The sequence below is a fragment of the Eufriesea mexicana genome, unplaced genomic scaffold (assembly GCF_001483705.2).
Source record: "Eufriesea mexicana isolate 0111107269 unplaced genomic scaffold, ASM148370v2 scaffold65900, whole genome shotgun sequence".
In the NCBI taxonomy this organism is placed as follows: Eukaryota; Metazoa; Arthropoda; class Insecta; order Hymenoptera; family Apidae; genus Eufriesea; species Eufriesea mexicana.
In genome coordinates, this window is record NW_016970542.1 from 54,384 (window position 1) to 69,267 (window position 14,884).

General features: G+C 28.7%; 2 protein-coding genes across 12 annotated transcripts; one reads left to right on the plus strand and one right to left on the minus strand.

Moving 5' to 3' along the window:
- Positions 1-1,208: 1,208 nt before the first annotated feature.
- Positions 1,209-5,268, minus strand: ari-1 (E3 ubiquitin-protein ligase ariadne-1). 7 transcript variants are annotated; one of them, XM_017910052.1, is made up of 9 exons: positions 5,200-5,249; positions 4,285-4,438; positions 3,476-3,749; positions 3,173-3,346; positions 3,031-3,096; positions 2,694-2,909; positions 2,057-2,614; positions 1,775-2,001; positions 1,209-1,600 (listed from the first exon to the last, which is right to left on the minus strand). In XM_017910052.1, the coding sequence occupies exons 3-9, from the start codon at positions 3,680-3,682 to the stop codon at positions 1,519-1,521; spliced, it is 1,530 nt and encodes a 509-aa protein (XP_017765541.1). In that variant the 5' UTR covers positions 3,683-3,749; positions 4,285-4,438; positions 5,200-5,249; the 3' UTR covers positions 1,209-1,518. The 7 variants fall into 7 exon arrangements, with proteins under 7 accessions (XP_017765541.1, XP_017765540.1, XP_017765542.1 ...); XM_017910051.1 differs by lacking the exon at positions 4,285-4,438 and having other exon boundaries at positions 5,200-5,268; XM_017910053.1 differs by lacking the exons at positions 4,285-4,438; positions 5,200-5,249 and adding an exon at positions 4,197-4,261.
- Positions 5,269-5,356: 88 nt separating this feature from the next.
- Positions 5,357-14,533, plus strand: Aduk (unc-51 like kinase 3 homolog Aduk). 5 transcript variants are annotated; one of them, XM_017910059.1, is made up of 9 exons: positions 5,357-5,429; positions 5,975-6,261; positions 7,891-8,042; positions 9,121-9,335; positions 9,439-9,665; positions 11,326-11,587; positions 11,687-11,887; positions 12,600-12,784; positions 14,227-14,533. In XM_017910059.1, the coding sequence occupies exons 2-9, from the start codon at positions 6,175-6,177 to the stop codon at positions 14,338-14,340; spliced, it is 1,443 nt and encodes a 480-aa protein (XP_017765548.1). In that variant the 5' UTR covers positions 5,357-5,429; positions 5,975-6,174; the 3' UTR covers positions 14,341-14,533. The 5 variants fall into 5 exon arrangements, with proteins under 5 accessions (XP_017765548.1, XP_017765547.1, XP_017765549.1 ...); XM_017910058.1 differs by lacking the exon at positions 5,357-5,429 and adding an exon at positions 5,488-5,565; XM_017910060.1 differs by lacking the exon at positions 5,357-5,429 and adding an exon at positions 5,804-5,881.
- The last annotated feature ends 351 nt before the right edge of the window (positions 14,534-14,884 follow it).

Below are 14,884 nucleotides of genomic sequence, written 5' to 3' on the forward strand. Positions count from 1 at the left end.
CCTAACATGGATAATAGTAAGAATCAACAATTTTTTTTTTTTAATAAACCTTTAAATGTTTCTACTTTAAGTTTGCTAATATCGATATTACAACTATGTATAAGTATGTATTATGCATTTACGTGTGAATATATAACTATATAACTGTACAAACGGAACTCTTATCTCGTTCCCCACTTATATAACAGTAAGTGATCAGTATATCACAATCATTAACCAATAATTATTTGATTAATGATATGTGAAACATATCGTCAGCATTATGGGAATATCTTATCAAACGTGAAATAAACTTTCTAAAAAGTAACAATTATATATTAAATAAAAAATAATAATAAATTTTTTCTTAATTCCGAATAAGAAAGTTAACAGAAACATTTATTATTCCAATATCTTTTAAAATGGTTGATTTGAGTACACATAATATTAATAAATTTAATTTTTTATAATTTAGCAGACGAAGAAACTAAATGATTTTTGTTATTAATTTCTATGAATATTGGACCCTTTAATGTTTTGCATGGCTCTAGTAACTCATCATATAACAAAAAAAACGTTGTTCTAATTTATTAATATTTTAAATATCTTCATTTTTATAATAGTTAATCAATTTTTGCCTTTTTATTATTACAAATACATGGTATATTTGATCAAAAAGTATTTCATTCGAATATTATGTAACAAAAAGTAAGAGATAAAGAAATATAATTTGATCTAGAGATTGCACACGATACTGACGATATAATCACTTTAATTCAGTTTTTCATAAAGATTGGCAGTTATAGCCTGGACGTATTACTGTCCAAAACAGAGCAAAAATGGTAAGACATTTTATGAATCTTATCTGCACCAGTATCCTGTTATATCCAATTATCCTTTCATAAATTGAGTTCACAGGACTGACAATAAAAAACAGATTAAGGTAGTCTAGTTCTATATTAGCCTTTTCATGTACTATGCAAAGAACTCTTGAAAAGTTTTTGTTCACAGACCAACCAATACTTTTCCAGAGAATCTTATAGTAATATGAAAAGGTACAATGCATTATTATACTATGGCATTAAAATATATTAAGCAAATTTTCGATAAATTTTTGTTCAGTACAGCAACACACTGTTCGATTTCTTTTATATCATCGTTTATCATTCGATATATTTGTATATAAAATTCATTCGAGACTTGAAAATATTATTGCAAGGCATGTTTATGAAGGATCGAAATATGTAACGATAAGTAGCACACAGCAAGCGCAAATTAGCATCATTAATTAATACAAAAGTATTTTACATTTAGCCTGATGGTAAATAGGATTCAATTTTAATAAATTCAAAAATTCATAACGATATATGTGTTGCCACAGATCATATTACGTTTAAAGTATATCTAACACGTAAATCACTTGGTGACATGCTCTATTTTTGTTTCCTGTCAGCTTTCTTGATTTATCACAGCTGGGGCAAGAGTGTCAAGAAAGAAACCTTGTCTTGCACGCCCGAAAAACAAAATTGGTTCAGATTTCTATTCCACGTAGTCCCACCAATCTTTTTCATAACCTTCATGTACATGTTCCAAAAGCACTTTTCTTCGACTATCGCAATATCTTGAAATAAAAACAACACATATGTGTACTCTCTATATATACATATACGTACATATATATAAATATATATACACACATCTATATAATTTTTTCTATTTAATTCTTGAGCTGATAATATTATATTAATAATACGTACAGAAAAAGAAAGAATATATTTACTAATTAACGACTTACCTATATTTATCTTGAACCTTCTGTTTAATATCAGCAAGATTTTCGCTTGTAATATCTCGTTCTAAATATTCAGAGAGACGTTCTGTAGTACCCTCTAGATCCTTTTGGTTGTCTTCAAAAATCACAGATTGGTTATTTTTTCGTACATAATAAGCAAAAACGTAAGTATACATAAGAGTCTGTCTACAGGAACACAGAATGTCTACTGCTTTCTTTAAAAATTGTACCTGAAAATAGCTTTTTTATAAGTACTGCTTTATATACAAGCATAAAGGATTTTACCTCAATCCATGACATGTTATGTTGTTGCATTTCTTCCATTTTTTCTTTCACACTTGCATAAAGTTTACTTTCGAATTTTAATGATTGCATATGATTTATATATCTATTGCAATAAAATAGGTATCTCTGCAATGCAGATCGCGATTTTTCTTGAGCATCTCTTGCTGCTTTAGCCTCTTCTTCATCATAGCGATTACAATTATACCAGCTAGAACCATGTGGTTCCCATGGGCCAAGACATACCCAACAAAAATCAGTTTTACAATTTTGATTTTTGCACACCATATGGTTGCATCCACCATCTTTTTCAATTGTGACATTACATTTTGGACATTCTTTTGTGTTAGCAGCAATCCAATTTGATGTTTCTGAATCATCATCACACTTTTTAATCCATTTGCGCAGTAAATGACATTTTACAGGATCATGCCAATTTTCACCACAATGGAAACAGAATGTATGTCCGCATTTACAAGTTACAGGTCTTGCTTCTACATACTGTACTTTTATAGCGTTATTACAATCTGGTGATGGGCACCACCTCAATAACCTATTACACTATAAGCCAAAGTTATAAATAATATAGTGACACAATTTTTAATGACAATAAAATAAAAATATAGAAAGTGATATTTACTTCAACAAAACTATTTGTTATTAAATGTTGATATTTCAGTTTCACTTTAGAGTCTTTTACAAGACGCATAACACTGGCATCATCAACTAAAATGTCACAAGCATGTGCTGCACACGCAATTGTTTGACCCACTCCTTCTTCCATAATTTTGGTTGTAAGATATTCTCCCCAACAACCAGTGCAAAAGCGATGTCCACATTCAAGTCCAGTCATCAACTAAAGTTTTGTTAAACATGTTAAGTAATTTAAAAAAATATTTAATATAGATGCATATATTAATTTCAGTTTCAATTCAGATCATAAATATTTCACATTGTATTTCTATGTATATACGTACTGCAGATAGTTGAACTGTAAAACAAATCCCACATTCTTCAGTGCCATTTGTTGAAGTTCTTCTAGACTAAAAATTTTAAATATATCGTGTACAATTTTACATATATTGTTATTCATAATAGTTAATACAAAATCTTATTTACAAGCAAACTTTGAGAAGACTGATTTTTATTTATTAATGGACCCTTCCTAAATGGATTAACAACTCGTGCTTCTGCAAATAACTTCTCCTGATCACCATCATAAAATCGTTCCATTAATTTTTCTTTATCCCATTTAAAATGATTTAATAAAATACGCGTAGTTGTAGTTGGTATCTGTAATTAAATAATAACATATTACAATTATAATAACAACCTTCTTTTTCTTTTTCATGTAAAGAAAATTATATATGTATGAATTACATTTTAATTATTAGATTTTACAAAACAAGTTTATCAACATACTTCTACAACTGTGTTGACTTCCTTAATAGAATCAACCATATGTTGCACTATTTCTTCTGTTGATAAAACTTCAAAAGGATAATCATCAACATCTGTTGCTCGTTCTCTTGGATTTCCAACTTCAATTTCCATTGCGAAATCCACATCATCTCCGCTAGATTCATTACCAGAATCAACATCGTCGTATGTTTCTTCTTCAGAATCCATTGTGAATCTTTTGATTTATTAAGTAATCAAAACACCAATGTATTTGTTTACTTTATATATTTTGCACCTGTACAAAAAAAAAACAATCAAAAAATATAAATATTTTATCCAATATTTGGAACGTTAATTCAAACTTTTTTTTATGTTCACTTCGACTTATTTGATCCACATTATAAACATACATTGAGAACAAGGAAACCAATAAACGGAGTATATATCATAATTAAGTAAAAACAGTACACTAACACATTTTTATTTCGATTTGTACTTTATAAGTACTCGAGAAATTATGAAAAACTAACAATACCAACACGATAGTATTTGCTGTTTTACTGCTAGACTCGATAAATTTCGACACAACTTCAATACGAGAAAGAATCGTATCACACCTGCACCCGCGAAATACTGTTGTAGCGGAACAAGGTGAAAACAGCTTATGTTCAGCACATGACGTCATCGTTCGCTACTTCCCGAATAAAGCAAGAAACTTTATCGTACGTTTCTCTTTACTTACTGTCAATAGTATTTCACAAAATTTACAATCACAATACTAAGCGTTTCCCAAAATAATACGAATAGTTAAAGCTTTAAAATATTTTTACCATCGATATAAGCACGAATAAAATCAGCTGCCAAAACATCCGAGTTGAACTCCGGCAGCTGACATACCAAATGCTATTTTCACGGAGAAACGATGAATGAGCTCCCGTGTTGTTAGCCAATCAGAATACTTCTACATACATATCCAATGGCAGCCTGTGTTTATCGAATTGATATTTTATATTATTCTTTAGTTTCTGTTAATCCTTCGTTTCAGAAGCCATTACTTTTATGCGAACTTTTATATTTTATATTATAATTAATTAATTAAAATAAGTATTAACATAAAGATGAATAATTATATGATGATAGAAGCAAATTGTTTATCGTAAATGTTTGTTAAACCACAATTCTATTATGACACAAAATTCATGTACCAAATTAAAAAAAAAAAAAGAAAAAATACACTATATCTTAAGTATTAAAAACTCAAATCTTACTAATTGTAACGATTTTTTACTGCAAAAGCACTTGAGAAATACTGTTGTCTAATCGTTTTGGACAATTAATAATGTTTAAGAATATGTATGTAAATAATTATATTGATAAATAGAATGATAAGTACAAAATACATTGTATAGTTTTGTTAAGAATAGAGTATTTAATTTTTGATAACTTATAATGAATTTAGAAAAATGTGAAATTACTATAGATTCGATTACGGCTATTACGTATGATATCCTGTACTTAAACGAATATAACCGAGTCACTAGAATTTTTTTAAGCATACAAAAAAGCTAAACTACAGAAAGTCTATTGTAATATTAATTCAATTTTGTTTAACGTAAGAAGACTAGCAACATGATATTAAACTTCGATCAACAATTTTAATGAACACGAAACACCAAATACACTTTACGCGATTACCAAATATTTATCGATATTGAAACACATCACAGATTTAGAAAATGTATTACCATGCACAATAATCTCTTTAGCCATTGCACTCGACAAGTCACCAAATCAGTAGGTTAATCAGGTAAAACCATAAATTAATCTACAATGCACTGCTTGCCATGAAAGAAGAGACGAGCTTATAGTTCGAACACTGCTGCCACGTCCGTAGTAGTACGTGCGACGACTTTTTCTTCTACAATCGAGTCAAATACGTTGTTATTTTTTTGTGTGTTCGTTGTTGAAACTTAAGGTTAGTTGATTAATAGACAAGAATAAACACAAAATTTCACGTTATACTGTCCGAGGAATTGAAAATGTAAGAAGGACGCAACACAAAATGTCTCGTCACCAAGTGCCGTTTTACTGACTTTAGTCAACTACGTGAAGTAAGCTCCTTATGCGACGCACAGCTGACACACATGGGCGTCTCTATATTTTAAATTTTGACTACATTATTTAAAAATATTAATTTTTTTAACAAATTATAATAAATTTCAATTAATATATATATATATACACACACACATGTGATTGCAATTTTTGTAATCATTTTAAAATAATCATACTATTTTAAATAAGTTGCAAATATACGTTTTACTTTTTAATACGTAGTCCAATTTATCTATTTATTGAACATAAGAAAATACGTAATTGATCTTTATCGGTGAAAAAAAGAGAAATGACTTGTACGTAAAAATTCATGTATGTTTGATTTCTAAATATTCAAAATATACTTATCATGTAAGAATATAAAAATTAATAAAAAGCTACTTAAAAATTCTATTCATTTTCCAGATTAAATATACATGAAGCTTACAAAAATACATATGGGGTGTTAAAATGTAAAGGTTCGTTTGAAATTTTCAAGTTAGTACGCCAATGTTCGCATGAACGATAAGTAGAGAAGCTCAGAGTGTTCTGTCAAGTAAAGTTAACCCTACCGTGTTGTAATATTGGGGACGAATGTCGAAGTGAATTATACAATTAGAAGTAAAATGAATTTACCCAGCGTAAATGATTACTCTTTGTTAGAAAAAATCGGCTCAGGAAGTTATGCCATTGTCTACAAAGCATTCAAGAAGGTACGTGGAATTTAAGGTTTGGTGCAACGTACACAAATCATATGATGACAGTGTCGTAGCTAGATTCACAGGCGCCACAATTTTCACACGTGATTCAGTATAATGTGTAAAACTCGTATTTTTTATTTTTCCATAATATGTTATTTAATTTTTAAAATATTTTAATTAAGAGAAATTATATTAATTGTTTATATCGTTGAAACATACGTTTTAAAGTTAAATAATCGTTAACTTTGCATGATATATTTATATTTTGAGTGATTTTAATGTACAACAGTGATATTTATCCAGTTGTGCATACGTGTTTGTGCCTAGTTTTGTTAGAAATTTATAAAAATTTTTATACCGATGAATGATTGACAATTTTTTTTATTAGTCCTTGATATCGATTATACGTATATATATTAGAATTCTTCATAGATTTGAATTAATTTGAATTTCATGAAAGATCAATGAACCTGTCACGAGCAATGATTAACGTGAATTTTATGTGCACTGCATACGATATAATTAAAACCACATCATAAAAAAGACCACCGAGATAATTACATAGTTCTGGTAGAGGGTAATGTTAGACCCTTTCGGTACGTTTTCATTTTTAAGTTTCCGAAGCTTTCTCAACGCTTTTAAACGCTAAATGTAGCTAAATAAATTTTACGATATCGTATTTGGAACGCTGTATCATTTTGTTTATTTAATCACAAGGAATTTTCATTTTTCATAAGCAGCTCATTGCATGCAAAATATAAATTGCCGCTATATTGTAGACACGAAGTAACACCGATTTAATCAATTAGGCTAAAATTATATATTGTGAAACTATTAAACGAAATCGACAAATAAGTAAACATACTTTTACTATAATTACTATATCAATTTTAAATGATTAGATCTAATTTTAAGTCTGTCCGCGAAGTTACAAGATTAAAACAAAATTAATTTTCCCTATTTTTAATTGCACTTCGATCGTTTTTGTATTAAAAAAAAAAAGAAGAAAAAATCATAGGAAAAGATACCTAAGACACATGAAAGATAATTTAACACACATTTCTGTTATCGACACTCGATGGATTACATATTTTTTACAATACTGACATTTAGTAAATCTTACGTGATATAAAAATATGCCGAATAAACAGAAGTATTTACATTTATTATTGTAAATAATTTTTTGCACTATTTTTGCACTTTTCGTCGATATATCCGTATAGTAACGAAACCAAAAATAGGAATAAAGAATGCAATAAACGAGAACGGTTATATTCCCTGTGTGTTTTATTAATTTAATCCTTTCATAGTCTGGACAAAAATTATTATCTATACCACTGGCCACTGTAAATAATCGGAAATATAACGTATTCCTATGGCCGATCGAAGCTTACGCAAATGCACTAACCTTTGTACCACTTTTTTCCTCCCGTTGACACGCAGCGAGGAAATGTCTTTCATGTAGCGGATTATCAATTCAAGTGCAACTTGTTTTAATATATTTCAATGACTGAACATCAAACTGTGTCAAATGTTAGCGTAGCGTTGAGAGGTGGCCAGAAAAAGATGGTCGCGTTGTTACTTGGAAGAAGTGTTATCTCAAGGCGAGCCTAACGCTATGCTATTGTTGGTCGTTTGTAGGATGGATGCCGAGAGGTAGTCGCAATCAAGTGTGTAGACAAATCGTCGCTCTCCAAATCAGCTATCGATAATATTGTCACAGAGATCTATCTCCTAAAGATTCTACGGCATGAAAATATTGTGGAAATGAAGGACTTTTTTTGGGATGAAGGGTTAGTTAATTATCGAGGATATAGCGTGAAAAAGATTATGCATGCAAAAAATATCACGTGCATGATACGAAGGATACGGGATACCTTTGTTCGTGGTTATATTTGAAACGGAGGATAGTAGCGGATAATAATGCAACGACTCATTAATTTTCTCCTTTATCAACTTTCTATTGATATTTTTGTTTCTTCGTTTAATAAAATTTGGACCTTTTGTTAACAAGAAGATTCTTATCGAAGTTTGGTATAATGCCTTGGGGCATATTATATTTGTTGTACATATTTATAAGCACCACAAACACTAACACGTGAGTTGCTGATTCTTGTATTGAATTTATTTGATTTTGGTGAAATGCTGAAAATAATAAATTTAATTTCGTTATATTTTACGCTTAAATATCACTTTTGTTAAATATTTTCCAATATTTCCATAATATTGCCAGAGTAGCTAATTGTTTATCTACGCATTCTTTCAATTAATTGTTCTTAAAATTTATATTTTAGATGACCAAATAGCTCTTTTTATAATTATTTCATAATTACATAAATTCGTAAATTATTTGAAATCGTTGTCCAAAGTAATTAGAGGATTGTGACTGCCTGCATAATTGATAAAGACAAAAGACATTTCATCTTGTTTCACCTTATCTCGAATAAATTGATGTTTACTTGATAAAAGAAAAAATAAATTATAATCTTGTATTTATAGAAAGCATTAATTTTACTTTCAATTAAACAAATTCTACAAGTAAATGTAATGTCAGTCGTATTATTTTTTAATCTTTTTCCTACGAAAGACTACATTTTATATTTCATTCAACTTATATTATTCGTGTAATTAAATTTATAATTAGATTCGTGATTAAATTTATATTATTTCTGCAATTAAATTTATAATTGAATTTATATTACTCGTATAATTAAATGTATAATTAAGTTTACATAAAATTATTATAATATTTTAATTATTATTGTATCACTATAAATTAAATTTTAATATCAAATTTATTAGAGGGTAGTATTATCCTCTAATTATTTTAAACAACGTCCATAAATGTATCTATCGTATGACTAAATGCAGGCACATATACATCGTGATGGAATACTGTGATGGCGGTGATTTATCCAGTTTTATAAGGAGGAAGCACAAACTACCTGAACAAATTTGCCGTCGATTTTTGCAACAGCTCGCATTTGCTTTAAAATATTTGCGCAATAACAATGTCTTTCACATGGACTTGAAACCGCAGAACTTATTGCTAACGAGAAGGCCTCAATTAACATTAAAAGTTGGAGGTTCGTTGTCTGTTTGGGACTTATTTTTCTTTTAATTTCCTTTGTTATTCGCATTTTATTATTCACACGATGAATTCCATGACCTCTCTTACATTTATTTTAGATTTCGGTTTCGCTCAGTATCTTTCAAACTCAGAGCAAAAATTTGCCATTCGTGGGTCTCCGCTTTACATGGCGCCAGAAATTTTATTGAAACGCAAGTACGACGCTCGCGTCGATTTGTGGAGCGTTGGTGTGATTATGTATGAATGCCTTTTCGGTAAAGCTCCATATTCTAGCAGTAGCTTTCAGGAACTAGCTGAAAAGATCAAGGACAGCCGACCTATAGAGGTGATTACATCGTTAATCTGTTTTATATAATGAACTACCTACCAAATAATTAAGATGCACTGCTTTGTTTCTGTACCAGTTCTTTTACCTTGTCAAAAGTTCTCTATTATTTACGTTATATCACTTTTGATTTGCGAATAAATAATATATTTTATTTCGAACTGCTCCCTCGCATGCTTAGCTATATACTTCACACGCAAAAAATTCCAGGACCTGCCAAATTTTTTTTGAATAATATAAGGAAGAAATATTGATGGATATGACAAAATGAGTAGTTTAATCGTATATAGTATGGAAGAAAGTTCAGAACATTGTTATAGTATTGTATTCCAAGTCCAATGGTCGTATATTAATCTTTGGACATTTGTTACTTTGAAGGTATTGCGAATTTTCTTGATATTGTATAATATTTTGCTTTTTCGTTAGAATTCCATATTAATGGATTTCTAAAAAGAGTCTATAATATATGCAACTACGGAAAACATTGATAGAACGACCGGACAGAACGACTATCTTTATGGCAATATAAATAAAAGGCAAAATTATAGTTAATTTCGTTGGGAAAAACCCTATCATCTGTAGAGGAAACCTTGAAAATTCTTAGTTATTCACTAATTTTATTTCTATAGACACCTTTGGCCAATAAAGACGACGTATACAAGATTTCAGGTAGACAACTGTTACAACCAGTTAGTGGTGACATTTTAAAAGAACAATGCAGGTCATTTTATCGGTACTCTTTTCTTTGATAATACCGATACAGTTAGCAGGGAAAGAAGTCTAATACATATCCAAAGAAAATGTTAGTTTGAAAAGAAATATTCAAAATTATTTGTGCTCGAGAAATTTTTCCTGATCCTTACATTTGGAAATTTTAGGTGACTTGAAAGGAACGAAGTTACATTTTATCCAAATGACAGTTTTTTTTTTTTTTTGTTAACGTTGATGGTCGAACAAGTTTTTTAAAAATGTTTTATAGCTATCGCGCGGAGATTCGAAAACTTGTAATATATGAACTATTATTATTATATATGATTGCATCTATTATTTAGGATCTTGGAATTTTTTGTTATATCGTAGACATTGTATTTATATTTTAAATATAACTGTATAAAATATGTACACAAATTATATTTAGATTAATAATATATATAATTGTTATGTATTAGTATGAAGATATTTGAAAAAATCATATTACACAATTGTAGTTGTATAGCCAATTATAATTACTACTATAACTAAATGCAAGTAATACATACAGAAACGTATATAACATAATTAACTATAATGATATATAGTATAAGTTGTGTACATATCATATACATGAACGTATACATGGTGAATTAAAAAGTAATATCTAAATATATTTAATTTTGTTCTTGATTTTGGTATTTAGTTGTTTTGTTTAAATGTCCTATATTACTTAATTTACGAACTTATAAATATCTCCTATCATGTTTCTATTTATAAATTTTGAATTATAAATTGCACATTTTTTAATTCGAGGTAGCAAACAGAAAGCAAAAATAATGTGATGTCTTTAAGAAATTTCTTATCTTCACAATATTTTTTTCTTTCTTAAACGCAAGCTCGTTTTATGTAAAAAAATGATTTATATCTTTATTTTAAAAATGCGTGTACTGCTGGTATCAAATCACAGTTACCAAAAGGATCGCACGTGTCGCAAGAGTGCAAGGATTTATTGATGTCCTTATTGAGACACGACCCTGATAAGAGGATAACGTTTGATGAATTTTTCGCTCATGATTTTCTCGATTTGACTCATGCGCCAACGAAGGAAAATTATGACAAGGCAGTAGAGTTAGTTCAGAAGGCTGTGAAAATGGATGCAGAGAAAAATTTGAAAGAAGCATTTTATTTGTATTGTGATGCTCTTAGATATTTTATTCCTATTCTTACAAGTAAGAAAATGTAATATAAACGACGCAAACACCTTATAAGCACAGGTGATACAATTCATAGACGATTAATTATATTTTAATTATGTGTTATTTTATTAGGTGAGACTGATTTCAAGCGAAAAGAAAGCTTAAGATTACGTATAAATGATTATATTAAAAGAGCAGAAGTATTGAAAGCATTGTGTATGGATAATTGTAATGATAAAGATAAATGTGTACCTGCGGAGGATAAAGGAAATTCTTCTATTCAGAAGATATCGTTCTTAAATGGCAGACTGTCGATTGTTTACGATGAACTACGTTTGTATCTAAACTTTTAAAATGCTACGATCTTTTTTATAAAAGATACAAGTAACACAATAGCTTCACTGTGATTCATCGGCTTATATAGAAATATTCATAAAATAATATTTCTTTTGCTGTTAAAAATTACCACTATTCATTACATTGGAGCATATACTAAAAAATAAAACAAGAATAAATTGAAATTTTTAATTATACCATAATTAAAATGTTTTGTATAAATATAAAGTTCATTAAAATTGATTAAAAAACCGTGCAAGGTAGCTGTAGGCCATTATATAATTCCAATTAGGAACGAGAAAGTTCCTGACATATTAGTTTACAATTTATTCATTATTCGTCGTTAGGGATATAAAAATGTTTCCATGGAATTCCAGTAAAACAAAAGAAAAAAAGAAGAAAGAAAAAGGAGAAATAATACGGCCAAGTATTAAGCCTGCTGACATGGAACGGAATCTTTACTCTTAACTTAACAGCAAAACATTCTTTTTTATACTTATTTGTATATTAATAGGCTGTAACAGTAACTGCTAATTTAACAATTATTCTCATTAGCAAGAGATATTATTTTATGATTACTTCTGGTGATTATGAAACAAAACGTTGAGCATCTTTAATAAGAAATAGGCTTTCGAGTTTAAGTAGTATGTACAAAAATTGTGAAATTATTACTTGTATGATTATCCTTTTTTAACTTATTTATCGCTAGGGATGCTTAGCAAAAGTACAACCAGTATGGCGGATGGGCTTGAAAAAGGAGATATCGCCGAACTGTACCTTGTAGAGGGAAATTATGCACTCGCGTTAGAAAAATTTCAGTCGTGTCTAGGGATTTTGATACCCCTGCTAGGAAAAGAACCAGCAGGAAGAAGGAGAGACTTATTACATAAACAGGTGATTAACTGCTATAATTAATACCACTTCACGCTGTGATCGATTTTCAAGTTCACTGTTGGAAGAAAAGTTCATACATATGTAAGTAAGTTAGCATGAAAACGTAAACAATTGGTTTATTTCATTTTGTACTTTGTTTTATGCAGGTATAAAATATACCTGGTTTGCGAAAGGGACAACGAAATAAAGGAAAAGTCGACTATTTTAATAGTTTACTTAGTGTAAACTATATGAAAACTTACTAGTTTTAGTAACTGTGTATTATTGTACTTACTAGTACAATAGTGCACATTTAATGTAACCACTATAAATGTAATATATAATTTCATTTTGCATTAACGAGATATAGGAAAAAATTTTTCAATTGATTAAAGATTTCTTTCTTCTTGCAAGAATATTTGACTTTGATATGCAATTACTTTATCTGGTGATGGCAGTTTCATTTACATCTTAGTCTACTTTCAAATTACATTAAAAGGGTTTTTAATCATTTTTAGTGGAATTTAACGATATCTGCTACATATTGCAAAAATAACCAGTGCAATTTATTGAAATAAATATAACTCAAGATTAAATGTATTTTATGGGAAATATTCTAAATTCTAAATTCCATTGGAATTTTTTTTAATTACAAATTGATCCTTTCATATTTCTATGCTTATGTTGTCACACATTTGTTTTATTATTTTACAACATATAAAGAAATACGATTATTTTATTTTTGATTAATTCCATTTCCTTTTAAATGTAAAATCGCAGATTATATATATTGTTAAATACCAGTTTGCAAGACGACAATTTATTACTTTAAATTATTTTGGTTTGGAACAGCATCGTATTAATTCTATCAATCTCGTTATCTTTTTATTTAATTTATTTAATATCTTTACGTAATAATTGTTATTGTTTGGTATATGTTGTGAAAATTTTCATTGTTGTGAAAATGAAAATAATTGTGAAAATATATGTTAAGTATAGTAGAACAAATCACTTATGATTGCCTTAATTTAATGCACTATTTGTCGACAATTATATATCACTTTCTACTAAATAACAAATGATCCAATACCATTTTGTTTCATAATATATGAATATAAATTATATAATTTTAATATCCGTTTAAGAACTTATATCTACTAAATGTTATCAAATAATTTATTCGATTTATAATTAAGTTATAATTTGCTTATGATAATCACGTTTTTCTTTCCTTCTTATTTAAGTCCATTGCAGATGTAAATTAAATTTTTTCAGATGTTTCTTTTTCGTAATAATTAACGATTGGATAATTTTAATATTGTGAAACAAATTTGATGCTATGTTACAATTAAATTTTACGATCAGTCGCAACAATTATTATGTATCTGTATTATGTTTATGTGCGCATATTTAATATATGATATTATACTTTTTGCATTTTATAACGTTATGCTAATTGACAGGTACAATTTTGGATGAAAGAAGCCGAAAGTACCAAAGGGCTTTTAGCTACTAAAGATATTGAAGACTCCGCGCAACGTAGTACTGATCCGTTCGAGCAATGCATAATGCAGTGATTCAGATTTTACACTTAATATAGAACGTTATTTTCACTGGTAGCACATAGCTAAATTTTTGCGAAACAAATACAAATGCTGTGTCATTCGTATCACATCATATTATGGAAAAATAAACAATTTTGCACTTAATTTTCCAATGCAAATGATATTTACTTGATAAATACAGTATTCCTCGGCTACATATTATCCATAATATTCTGTTGTAAATTAGAGCACTAATGTGTTGCCGTCGCTTTATTTATTAAAACCTTTTCTAAAAATGCACACGAAAGATATTGCATAGAGTAACTAGTTTTTCATTGAGATAGTAAGCAAAGAAGAAAAAAGGAAGCGGTGAAAGGAAAACATTTCGTTGCTAATTAAATTTTCGTTGATAAATCAATTCTTGTGTATATACGTACATAGTAGTCCTTATAATTTATTTATAAATACTAAGTATTGTACACATCTATTATGGATGACATTTATCGTAAACAATTTTAAAGCTGTTTCTTGTTAAAACTTCATTAAACTGTGAATATATATTTGAAGGCGTATTAAA

What these genes read in the sequence shown, in the direction of transcription:
- ari-1 (XM_017910051.1), bottom strand. Translation starts at nt 3,682, where the DNA reads ATGGATTCTGAAGAAGAAACATACGACGATGTTGATTCTGGTAATGAA. An exon ending in AGTCTTCTCAAAGTTTGCTT is followed by an intron (nt 3,097 to 3,172) that starts GTAAATAAGATT and finishes TAAAATTTTTAG; the next exon opens with TCTAGAAGAACTTCAACAAA. An exon ending in TAACAAATAGTTTTGTTGAA is followed by an intron (nt 2,615 to 2,693) that starts GTAAATATCACT and finishes TTTGGCTTATAG; the next exon opens with TGTAATAGGTTATTGAGGTG.
- Aduk (XM_017910059.1), top strand. Translation starts at nt 6,175, where the DNA reads ATGAATTTACCCAGCGTAAATGATTACTCTTTGTTAGAAAAAATCGGC. An exon ending in GACTTTTTTTGGGATGAAGG is followed by an intron (nt 8,043 to 9,120) that starts GTTAGTTAATTA and finishes GACTAAATGCAG; the next exon opens with GCACATATACATCGTGATGG. An exon ending in AGGACAGCCGACCTATAGAG is followed by an intron (nt 9,666 to 11,325) that starts GTGATTACATCG and finishes ATCAAATCACAG; the next exon opens with TTACCAAAAGGATCGCACGT.